Here is a 12,742-nt window from a genome sequence, read left to right as displayed (position 1 = left end):
GTGCCAAGCCACCGGCCATGGCACCTTATCGAATGTCGCCGCCGAGTTAGAGGAACTAAGGAAGCGGCTAAAGGACTTACTTGATCTTGGTTCGTCCGCCCGTCCAAAGCTCCATATGGCGCCCCGGTTCTCTTTCAACGGAAGCATGATGGGTCACTCGACTATGCATCGATTATCGGGCGCTAAACAAGGTAACCATCAAGAACAAATACCCCATTCCTTTGATAGCTGATCTATTTGATAGACTTGGTGGGGCAGGTACTTTACGAAGCTAGACTTGCGGTCGGGCTACTACCAAGTCCGCATCGGCCGAGGAGATGAAGCCAAACCACATGTGTGACACGGTATGGCTCATATGAGTTCTTAGTTATGCCCTTTGGCCTCACCAATGCACCAGCCACATTTTGCACATTGATGAATAAGGTCTTCCATCCCTACCTCGACAAGTTCGTGGTGGTGTACTTAGGCGACATCGTGGTCTATAGTAACACCCTAGAGGAACATGTGCAACATCGAGGATTGTCTTCAAGGTGCTAAAGGACAATCGTTATATGTTAAAAAGGAGAAATGTTCTTTTGCCCAAGAGGAGGTGATGTTCTTAGGGCATAAGATTGAGGGTGGAACACTAAGGATGGACGAGAGTAAGGTGCGAGGCTATACGGGAGTGGGAGGCACCTCTGAGGTTACTGGGCGAGGTCTTTTCTTGGCCGTGAACTACTATAGGCGGTTCATTGAGGTATTCAAAGAGGGCAGCTCCACTCACCGATCTTCTAAAGAAGAACAAGGCATGGGAATGGTCGGACTCATGCCAGGATGCCTTTGATGATCCGAAGAAGGCCATCGAGGAGAAACCGGCGCTTGCCTTGCGGACTATGGCAAGCCATTCGAGGTGCATACGGATGCATCCGACTTTGCAATGGAGGGGTGCTGATGCAAGAAAGACATCCCATTGCATATGAGAGCCGCAAGCTCAATGACACGGAGCGGCGATACACCGTCCACAAGAAGGAAATGACCGCGGTGGTGCATTGCCTAAGAACATGGCGGCACTACTTGTTGGGGTCGAGGTTCGTGGTGAAGACGGACAATGTTGCCGCTAGCTACTTTCGAGACCCGGAAGAAGCTAAGTCCCAGCGGGCTAGATGGCAAGACTTCTTGGCGGAATTTGACTTCGTCTTGAGTACAAGCGGCGAGGCCAACGAGGTGGGCGATGCGCTAAGTAGAAAGGCGGAGTTAGCTTCCCTTAGCCAACCGGAAGGAGAGCTCATGGGCTTGATCAAGGAAGGTCTACAACATGACCCGGTGGCTAAGAGCTTACTTGCTCGAAAGAAGGCGAGACACGGAGGTTTTGGGAGCAAGATGGTTTGCTCTACGCCAAGAAGAGAAGACTATATGTTCCTAAATGGAACAACTTGAGGAGAAATTTGGTTGGGAATGCCACGACACCAAATGGGCTGGTCGCCCAGGCAAGCAGCGCGAGCATTGTTGGAAGCGGCGTACTATTGGCCTCGGATGCGTGATGACATAGAGGCCTATGTGAAGACTTGTCTTGTGTGCCAACAAGATAAGGTGGAGCAACAACCACCTGGGGATTGTTGGAGCCACTCCCAATACCCGAGAGAGCATGGGAGAGTGTCTCCATGGACTTCATCGATGCCCTACCCAAGTCGAGAGGGGGTGGGTCAATCATGGTGGTTGTGGATAGATTTTCTAAGTATGGCACGTTTGTGGCGGCACCAAGAGACCTGCACGGCGGAAGAGGCGAAGACTATTCTTGAAGCACGTCGTCAAGTATTGGGTGTGCCACGATCGATCATCGCGATCGAGATCCTCGCTTCACAGGAGGTTTTGGACGGAGCTGTTCAAGTTGATGGGTCGGCACTACACTTCTCTCTACAAGCTTCCATCCACAAACCGATGGATGATGAGCGCATCAACGGTTTGTTGGAGCTTTACTTGAGGCATTTCGTGAGTGCTAACCAACGAGATTGGGCTAAGTTGCTTGATGTAGCCCATTCTCCTACAATCTCCAAAGGAGCGAGGCAACCAATCAAAGTCCATTTGAGATTGCCACGGGCGGCAACCCTTAACGCCACATACGGTGATGACGAGTTACATAGGGAAGAGCCCATCGGCGTTCAAGTTTGCCAAGGAGTGGCAAGAAGAAGGTGGATGTGGCTAAGTCATACTTACAAAGCCACTAAGAAGATGAAGAAGTGGGCGAGACAACACGGCCAGCTAGGTTTGAAGTTGGGGACATGGTACTTGTGAAGCTTCTACCTCAACAATTCAAGTCCTTACGGAAGGTACACAAGGGGCTGGTTCGTCGATACGAGGGCCCATTTGAAATCACAAGGAAGGTAGGCAAGGTGTCTTATGAGGTGAGCCTACCTCCTAAGCTCAAGATCCATCCGGTCTTTCATGCAAGCATGCTAAAACCTTATCATGGAGACATGGAAGACCCAAGCCGTGGAACGTCAAGGGGCACCAATGAGTGTCACAACTTCCTACGATAAGGAGGTGAGTACATGATCGCAGGCCGAGTTGTGCGAAGCGAGGAGTACCTCCTAGTAGGGAGTACTTAGTCAAGTGGAAAGAGCTACCGGAGAGGCGAAGCAAGTTGGGAACATGCGGACTCTCTATGGCAGTTTCGGGAGCAAATACGAAGGTTCCACGAGGAGGACGCGACGAGGGCGTCGCCAACTTAGGTGGGGAGAATGTCACGACCCGCCTAATTATGGCCCAGCTAAGACTTGCAAGGCCCATTGACATGGACCTTGGGCAAGGAAGAACCAAGGTCTAGAACTCTCCATACTTGGAAGAGGCTAGACTCATTCTAGAAGTATTGAAGAACCTCTAGAAGCTAGGAAAGATCTAGCAAGCTTCTAGAGCATTCTTGTAAATATCTAGGATTATTCTAGACTCTATTCTAGAAGGTTCTCCACCGTTGGATGGAGGACACATGTAAATATCATAGCCATTCATTGTAGGCTTGGTTGCCTATAAATAGAGGTGGCCTCATTTGGCCAAGGCATCAAGCAAGTTAGTATTCAAGCTTTGTACTCAAGCTTTCTAGTGCAATACAAGTTCCATTCACTCAAACTCTCTTGTGTTCTCTAAGTTCTCTTCCCAAGTCCCTTGCTAGAGTTGTGGAAAGGCTGACTTAGTGCTAGTGTGAGTGCTAAGTGCCGGCGCGGTTGCTTAGTAAGGTCTAAGGCCGTGACACCGGGGAGGGAAAGAATCCAGATTCTGGAATTTTTGTCATTTTTGTTTCGTTGGTATTTCTTTAAAAAATTAATTAATTTCGGACTGATCCAATACCTATCCAGAAAGTGGACGATCCAGGCCGATACCAATCCGGATCTCAATTCCTTTTTTTTTAACCTTAAGGATTAGGGAGAGAAAACAGCCATAATCCCAACAACCCCCCAAGCAGTTACAATGATGTCATTAGACAAAATATTAATCTGAATCAGTAAAAAGTAATAAAAGTAGTAATAATAATTACAATGACAAAATCAACAGGAACATCAGCTAGCTTCTACTCAAAGCTTCACAATTCTCTTTAAGGACTCTAGCTGAAACAACAAAAAGATCTGCAAATAATTGACACGTGAAACCAAAGTGGCTCAGTTATCACGTCAAAAAGACCAAGTTTCATATCAGTGCAATCTCCCTTGTAGCACCAAAGATGATTCTACACTGAAGATAAAACTGTTGCCCCCGCCCCCAACAATTCTGTCCATATTACTAAGATGAAATGAAGCATAATTTCTTTAAACAGGCCAAAATTGCATTGGAAATTGCACCCAAGCAGGAATGCATGTTTCTTTTTGTCTGAGCCTAAGCTCACAAGTCACATAAAACTTTTAAGTTTCATTTGTTGAGATGTGGAGCCCTCCTCTATCTTCTAGTATTAGCGTCAATATCTTCATCACAAATCAAAGACCACTGAAATTTTTTCTTTCCTCCTATCAACTTTAAGAGAACTTGCTTGAACTGAACTTTTCTTCTTTTTATCTGAATCAGTTTTTCCTTCCTAGCCTTGATGATTTTTTCGGTTCCCTCTTCCACACCATCAAACGAAACCAAAATATGACAACCAATGGAAGGCATTTGAATTACTCATTCTTCTACCTTGACTGGATCGTCTCATTCCGTTGAGAAATATCCCAATATCTAGTGGCACAGTACAATTATTAGAATCTGGTAAAAGTTCTGGGGTATTAACCTCATTCACTGGTTCTGCTTGTTTAAGAAACTTTGCAGCTCCAACGGACTTCTGTGAATCTGCTCTATCCCATAGATTTACAAGGACTGAAACTCTGTAGACCTGTGAACTGGGATTCTTCATTCTAATTGATTAGCATACTCCTTGCATTTGTACATTGTTTGGCCATCTTGATTCCATGCCACAGAACAGGTGTTTTCTGGTTTGAAATTTCAGCAAATGAATTTTGTTGATAATTGGGCCATTCACCTGCTATGCCACATCTTATAATCTTCCTTTGACCACATTGTTTCAAGCTAATTATTATATTGTAGATGGATAACGAAAATTTAAGACAAACATCAACCTCAACTACAACGTGGCCCACCAACTGAATTTTCTGAAGTACATTTTTAGCCCCGACTCTACATGCATTCCTCCCTTGAATTTTTTGGCACCAGCCCCTTTTTATAATCCCTATGCTGATATTTGGGCTGCAACATGGCAGTGACCAGTACAATTGCGTGGCTCCATCAATGAATTGAAATGATGTTGACAGAATTATCCTTATTTTCACTCTTCTCAACGTTTTTTTCCCCCACTTTTATTTTACTAATTTTAAAGCTGAATCCATATAAACCAATGTTTCCAACTGAAATCCCCAAAACCCCTAAACTCCATCACAAGTTCATAACCACATCCACTATATCCTAGCCATCACCCTATTCAATTGACCAACTTAATCCCAAACTCATATGAATCACCAAACCTATTACCACCCATAAAAAAGCCGTCTTCAATTAAACCATTCCAAAATTTTTCAAAATCCATTACTACTTAAAAAATTAGGGAATTCTCAATCTCAATCAAGAAAACCTAACCCTAACAACAGAATCCCCTAACTGAACCCTTTCATGGAAAGATGCCACATGAATAAGACATAACCATACGGATGGGACTGTGATTGTCACTTGTCAGGCTTAAGTATTGAATATAATATGCTTCAATAACTGCGTATGTGGTATCCAGTGTTCAATTTCAGGACACCATGCTAAGCGTAAAGCTGAAAAGATGATCACTAAGATCATTGATAAATGATAATGGCAACGATTATATAATTATGATGTAAGCAAGAAATGCAGGAGAGTGATTATGAATAATTTTATCAGATTTTGAATTTAAAACTTTCAGCATAGAGGAGAGAAAGAATGGAGATCTAGCATGGAAGAAGATAACTTACTCATGATCAAAGAAGTACGATACTGCAACAACCATCTCAGATATCCCATCATTGTCAATATCCGCTATAACCTGCAGAGAACAAAATTATCACTACTAATCACATAATTATCACTACTTCCATCTATTTAGAAGAAGATGATTAAGCACATCTTTAACCAAACACACAAATCTAAGAGCCTGCACTCACTGGAGTGCATAGGATGTGTGAGTCAACATCCACATAATCCTCTATTTTCTCATGGTTCTGTTCAGTCCACTCCTCATCTCCCCACATGGAATCATCAACATAATCATCATAGTCGTAGTTGTACTCATCAGCTAGCTCATCATTATCGCGGAATAACTCAAAAGACGAATCAGCATCTGCTTCCAGAGCTGCATCATTTTCAACAGTTGCACCCTTCACATCCCCATCAGAAGCTTTCGATTCGGAGCCACTCTCCTGTCCCTTTGAATCAGTAACTTGAAGAAGCCTCCTTGAAACTGTCACATTCTCTGTTTTCATGGTGCCTGTTGATTCAGCATCTCCAGATGAATTACCCATTCCACTTGGCAGTTTAATGTCTATTTGTGTCTGAGTAGAATTTAGTTTCTCTTCATTCTCTGGGTGGGACATATTCACTGAGAAGCCCGGCTTATCTTGCATGGTCAAAGGGATGGTGGTGTTTGATCCAGGTGTACCTCCATTGGTTTCTGCGATGAACAACAATTATAGAGATAGTTTGTGCCCTTAAAATAATTATTGATGATGGCAAAACATAGGCTTCAAACAGATATTCTGAAAGTCCTTCACCCACCACCTCCGCAGTTTAAACAAAATTTGAAAAAACTGTTATTGTGCAACAGTGAAGAAAAATTATGTGAATTATAAATAAGAGCCTACCACACAGATACGAGCTCCTAAAAAATTTTGACTCTTTGAACACCTTGAATATAGATGGGTCATGGTAAAGCATAGGAGTGAGCTCCATATCTGACTTCACTTTTAAGCCATTACAGAGGTTATCTAAACAGTTAATTACTTACGAGATGCTAATTTCATGTCAGTGGCCTCCTGAATAAGCAATTTATCATCAACATCTGGATGGGATCTGTCCACTGGATCTGTATGTAAGCCTACATACCAGTCTTTACGAACTTTCCGCCGAGGTACCTCCAGCTTTTCAGTCATCAAGTAGCCTGAGACTCTGAAACAAAACAAGGAGGACCAGTCTGAGTTAGGAGTGGATGCACCTCAACAAATACTACATTATAAAAATTACTCGTACAACCAGTAATGAGACTGTTACCTGAAAAAAAGCACTTCACCATTGTAGGTAGCCAAAGCAATTTCTCTTACACCATCCTTATCAATATCAAATAGGAGAGGAGTGGAATGAACGGTTGACTCATGAAAGACAGGCCACCCTGACAAACACAAAAATGTCAGACATTGATTTATTACATCGAGCATTCTTAAAACTGGTACTTCTTTTCGTGTCTGTGTGTTGCACTACATTTCTGCCAGTTGAGTGTTTGATTGACGAAAAGAATAAATCTACTAGAAGAGAAAACATAATCATCGTCATGTCTAAAGTCCCTTTTATTTTATTTATTTATTTAAACATTTTTTTTTCTTTTTGGGTGGGAGTGGTAACATGTCACTAGAAGATAAATTAGTGTAAAATACAGATACCGCTCCCTCATGGTCTAAGTCAATGGTTCCATTAGTTAATTAATTTGTAACATTGTAAGCAGTTAGTAATTTAGTATCCAGTGGAAGAAGATATTGATTGAGGATAGTAAAGAGAAACACAAAGGAGATGATAAAACCTCCATGGTGCTTTAAAATGTGTACAAATACAGCTTCAAATGAAATAAATAAAAAAGTAAAGTATCAAACTGTACCTGGCATTTTATCTCCATCAGAACCCTCTAGCACTTCCAAGTAGTGAACAAAAGATGGCACCACTATGTCGAGCTTCCCATCACTGAGATTCAAAATAGGTTATCAGAATAAATCCATGAATGGATATTCATATAATATCAATCCAAAATTACTAATTTAAACCCCAAAATAGTATCGGTCCAGGAATTTTGAGAGTGTATTAATTGGATATTAGCAATTCAAATGCCACATGATAAAACATTTGGGGAAAGGAAGGCAAACACAAGTATCACATACCCCCCCCCCCAACACACACACACACAATTCATTTGAGTTAGATATAGCAGCTAGCTACACCGTATCCTGAAGAGTGAAAAGCATTCACCTGTTGATATCGGCAATCAAAGGGGTTGCATATATGCTAGAGCTGACTTCCGTCTGCCATCTTAGTTCCAAATTACGAGGGCATTTTGTGTTTAACAAAGCATCCTCGTCTCTACAAAAGAAAATGACGCATTAACCACTACAAAAGTAGGAAGAAGATTTTAAGAATACCAGCTACATCAATACATCTTAATTCATAATAACCCACAAAATTTACGAACATAAACCACCTCCCATCACCCTCCTCCATAAATTTTTTTTTTTTAAAAAAAACCTGAAACACTTGAATCATCAGATGCCCAAAAAAATTATGAATTGAGCTTCATCGGTAACACCCCTAATGTGCAGTAAGTATGAGTCTAATTGGATCTTCCGGTTCTGAAATGAACTCATAGAACAAATTCAGAGTGGGGGTGGAAGTGTGGAACTCACATGACAGGATATCCGAGGGCATCATCACTTGCATCTCGTTCCCGAAACTTATTTTTCTTCGTCTCATCTGGCTGCGAATCAGATACGCCGTTAATGAGATTCAAAGAAATAGAAACAAGGAAAAAAAGCAGCAGAATTGTCGTTTTCATCGGATCCTCGCCAACACAAGAACCTCTGCCGTTCTCAGTTGAGGAAACCAACTGAAGAAGTTAAAGGAACAGCTGGTAAAGAATTAAACAATGATTCTGAAGAATGCCCAGGGATCATCGATATAGAACTCGATATAAAACCCTAGATAGGGTTCTGAATAATTTCGGATCTATGAGAGGGAAATGTTTGTCAAGCATTGGCCATTGTCCGTTGATGGTTGATACAGTTATATTTTACAGACGGAGTTTTCTAAGGAGGACGGTAAGGTTGGTCGTCCTTCGATTGAAGACGTCGGATTAGAACCATTTGTCCATCTGATTGGTACGACAAACAGATTCCGCCTGATCCAAGAGATGGAGATCGAACGGCACACAACAATCCACATCCGTAGTTCCACACACCTACTTATACACGTAGAAAGTTGATTCGGCATTAGCTCATGAGACATTATTCACCAGATTAAAAATCTTGCTTCTACTCTTGGAGAATGGAAAGTCCTCCTTCGCATTTTGTTATAGGGAAGGAAATCATTGTGCAAATTGACTTGCTAACCATGTACAATCTTCCACTCTGATTGACTTCTATATAGATTTATTTCCCCAGCCCTTGCGATATCTCATTTATAAAGATGTTGTAGGTCATTTTTACTATAGGATGTAATTTCCTCTTTTATAACTAAATTCTTTCCATTTCTTAAAAAAAATTAGTTGTTTATTGAGATCGATGCTTGGTCATGTAGGCCTTGCACTAGCACATTGCCTATGAGAACGTAAACGGGCATGAACACGAATTAAATTTTTTACTTCAGAAGGGGTTGGGCATTAATTTCTTGCGCTCTTGTGTCTGGGTGCACCACTGCTTTCAGTATATTGAATCATCTATCTCTTCCCATGTATGCTCATGCATTCTTGTATTACTCAGCCTCCATGCATCCAATGTATGCCCAAGCATTATTGTATTATTCAGCCCTCCATGTTGTCTTTTGGTCAACTCCATTTGAATTGAAACTTAATACATGCGCTAGGAACCTTGGGATAAGAGTTCTAAGACCCATTGTTGAAATAGGAATCAGAATCGAATCGGCCAAGCTTGATCTCCAAGTCTTGTCAATCCGAAACTGCTGATCCATAATAGATTTATAGGGTTCAAGTTGATTCCCCCGACTATTGACCAATCCCAACTGAATCAGAATTGGCTGATTAGGCTGATCATCTTGTCGATTCCACATATTTGAACCTTGCTCAGGTTCTAATTGTTCATAAAATTTGAACAGCATTGAGTTCACCACATGACAAGAAATGTGTGCAGACTGCGGATCAAATAATTATCCGCTCTATATAGAGCAACAATCCCCTCCCTTACAGCAATCATTTTTTCTCAAACAAATTAGTTTGGTTTTACTAAAAGAAAATTGGGTAAAGATTTGAAAAAAAAATTGTATATGGGTTTTCTTCCTTGTCACTATGCCTAGTGAAGTATATATACCCCTTCTCACATTACTGTACAGTGTTTTAACATAGAACAATTTTGTAATTAGACTTGAAAGTTTGGGATCACTCCCAAAATTCAGATTTCATTTTAGAATCGAAACAATGTTAGTCATGTAATTTCCATTTGCAATTGTTCAAGACCAAATGACTAACCCTTCTACAATTTTGTTCATTGTGTTCTCGTACATGATCCCACTGTCCCACGTTGCAAGAAAGAAACAGTCATAAATAAATTTTAACCATTAAATTATGAATGTTCTCCAGCAGGTTTAGGGGATGACTACCAAAAAAGTAATGTTATAATCTTATTGTAACCAAGGTTGGTTACAACAAGATTTTCCTTTTATAGGTATTATCTATTAACAAACACAATGATAGAGACTGAGAGAAAGAGACTTACAAATCGAGAAGAAGAATTGGAGAAAATAGAGACTATCTTTATGAACATAATGACACCAAGAGAAATTTTGAGATCATTGCACACAATCAGTGTAGGTTTTGATTCTTGAATTTGTGAGGGGTAATGTAGTAAAAGAATATAGTAAACTTAGGCAGTGTTTGGTATGCATTCTTGGAGTTTATTCTATTTCGATTTTGCATTATTTGATGATAAAGGAAGTTGTTTTTATTCCCCAAGAATGCGAAAATCAAACTAGAATACATACCAAAGACAGCCTTTATTGTGCAAAAGTTTTATAAATACCAACATGTCAACATATCATCCAAGTTTTCCTTGTGACCCAATGTCAACTTTCCATTACTTATTGCACACCCACTCTTCCTAATAATTGTACACAAAAGTATGAAACTCACCAAATACATAATAATTGCATTGCATTATTGTTTGGCAAAAGTTTTCGTGCACAGTCGTATATGGTGCATGACTGTGCCTTCAACTGTCGGATGGGGATGATGAACCGTGCACTGTACATGATTATGTTCATCAAACGGTTGAAAGCACGACCATGCACATGCACGGCCGTGTATGAAAACTCTCTCCTTATTGTTTTATAGATTTTTTTTTTAAAAATAAGTGTATCAGTCTATCATTTAGTATATTACTTGCACCACTTGAGAGTTCATTGGCCCCATAGAGTACTCTTGTTCGATCACCAACATATGATAATGATGATGCAAATTTGCATATGAAGTAGTGCCTCCAAGTCACCACAAAATATCGCATAAATGATTAATTCCAAAAAATGAATGTAAATATATAATAAGTAACAATTAAAAAGGTTAAGCTTCAAAATTGGTTTATGATTAAGCTTCTCTTTGTTTGGATAAGAGGAACCTTGTGGCTTGCTACACTTTTGTCAAGTCATTCATTTGCACGGTCTTCACGTTCCTGCTCTTTATCATTGTCTTCATCCTTCACTGATGGTAGATGTTCTTCATTCCAAAATGGTTATATAGTGAATGTAAAATTTGAAAAAGACCAATACTAGATGCTTAAATATTTAAAAAATAGAATAAATATTTTTCCTCAGGCATTTTGTTAACACAAACACCAAGAAACAAAAAACAGATTGAAACAAGGATGGCATAGATATTTAACGTGGTTCATACACCAATTTAGTGTGCTACAACCATGGGTGAAGCTGAAGATAATTCATTATGTAATAGAAGAAAAAATATACTAGAGTTTTTTTGAGAACACCAAAAGTCGCAGCAACAACTCTCCTCAAAAAAATGTAACACAAAAGTGCCAAAATCACACTTCTCTATTGCTTACCCAACAAGATAGTAAAACAAGGTAATATTCCTCCTAGTTGGGTTGATCCATTAGGTTGGGTCATACTGTACTACAGCGAGCGAATCGGCCCAAGCCCTATGGTACCATCATAGACCTCACAAAATTTTTCCTTCAGGTTACCACCAAAATATGTATAAATGAGGCAAAGTTTAAAACAGGTACAAGAATTCAAGACACACATAATACATTTGTAGCAAAATGGTATGAAAATTGCATTCAAGAGGAGCTTCTATTATAGGAAGCAAGAGGGGAAAGTGTCATTTTTTTTCACATACTTTTACAAGAATCCCATTGCAAGAGCAGCCCCAATTAGAAACATTAAAAAAATTATCTGAATCTAGAGCACATAGCCCACAAGATGGTGTGGGTTTCAAGCCTTACATGAGAAATTTTGATATTTTTCCAAGTAATTCATTTAGGTTCTAGTTGTTTTGAAATAAAATTTTATCTGACGTAGTAAATTTATATTGTAAAATTTTACGCTGAAACAAACGGAGCCTTAACTTAAAAAGAGAGTGTTTTACTTGGACTTGTATCCATAGCTTCCCCTCTTTTATAACCCTTTTCGAACTAATGACAATTGTAGGAGAATAGGTTGGGATGATGAATAATTCTTACTCCATATGCTTCTCCCAACCGCTTGTTGTAGTCCCACAACTTCTCCCGGCAACTGCTCCTTCGAATCAAGTCGACAACCTAAAGTAGATAAACTATATCTTAGGTGACCATTGAAACCAAAAAATACAACAAATCAAAAGGGTTTCGTAAACCTTATATGCATTGATCATCGAGAGACTACTCCTCATGTTTTTCAAAAGTTTAGCAATTTTAACTTGCATCCCTTAAATCCATCATGACCTAACATATAAACCTGTAGTGTTTCTTGATGATAGTCAAGCCGAGGACTACAAAGTAACTCATACCGATGATAATTTACAAAAACTAACGATGATACAATTTATTAAATTTACAAGCCATCTTATATACCACAAGCATAGTAAAAAAGAAATATAAATCTCTAATGATAATATGTAAAAAAACAACATAAAAATAAAGGAAAATGACTGCTAACCGGTGTTGTGCTTGACCGTATACCTGTGCCCATTCACAACCCAATGTGAAAAGATCGACGTACCCCTTGGAAAGGTGAAAAAATTTAGGGGTGCGCTAGTCTTTTTGCCACCCTATCTTCTCTTCCCATGACCCACAGA

The 12,742-nt window shown here is 40.0% G+C and overlaps 1 protein-coding gene across 1 annotated transcript in view; it reads right to left on the bottom strand.

Moving 5' to 3' along the window:
- The window catches only part of LOC122669809 (protein DEFECTIVE IN EXINE FORMATION 1), a 36,204-nt gene extending 27,821 nt beyond the window's left edge, over positions 1 to 8,383 (bottom strand). The window contains exons 1-7 of the mRNA XM_043866666.1: positions 8,136 to 8,383; positions 7,705 to 7,815; positions 7,340 to 7,422; positions 6,742 to 6,859; positions 6,479 to 6,639; positions 5,640 to 6,145; positions 5,451 to 5,521 (exon numbers count right to left, since the gene is read on the bottom strand). Of these exons, the coding sequence (XP_043722601.1) occupies positions 5,451 to 5,521; positions 5,640 to 6,145; positions 6,479 to 6,639; positions 6,742 to 6,859; positions 7,340 to 7,422; positions 7,705 to 7,815; positions 8,136 to 8,284 (1,199 nt within the window). The 5' untranslated portion in view covers positions 8,285 to 8,383. The remainder of the gene's footprint in view (positions 1 to 5,450; positions 5,522 to 5,639; positions 6,146 to 6,478; positions 6,640 to 6,741; positions 6,860 to 7,339; positions 7,423 to 7,704; positions 7,816 to 8,135) is intronic.
- Between the last annotated feature and the right edge of the window lie 4,359 nt (positions 8,384 to 12,742).

This window comes from Telopea speciosissima, chromosome 1 (assembly GCF_018873765.1).
Source record: "Telopea speciosissima isolate NSW1024214 ecotype Mountain lineage chromosome 1, Tspe_v1, whole genome shotgun sequence".
Lineage (NCBI taxonomy): Eukaryota > Viridiplantae > Streptophyta > Magnoliopsida > Proteales > Proteaceae > Telopea > Telopea speciosissima.
This window is presented reverse-complemented; position numbering and strand designations above follow the sequence as displayed.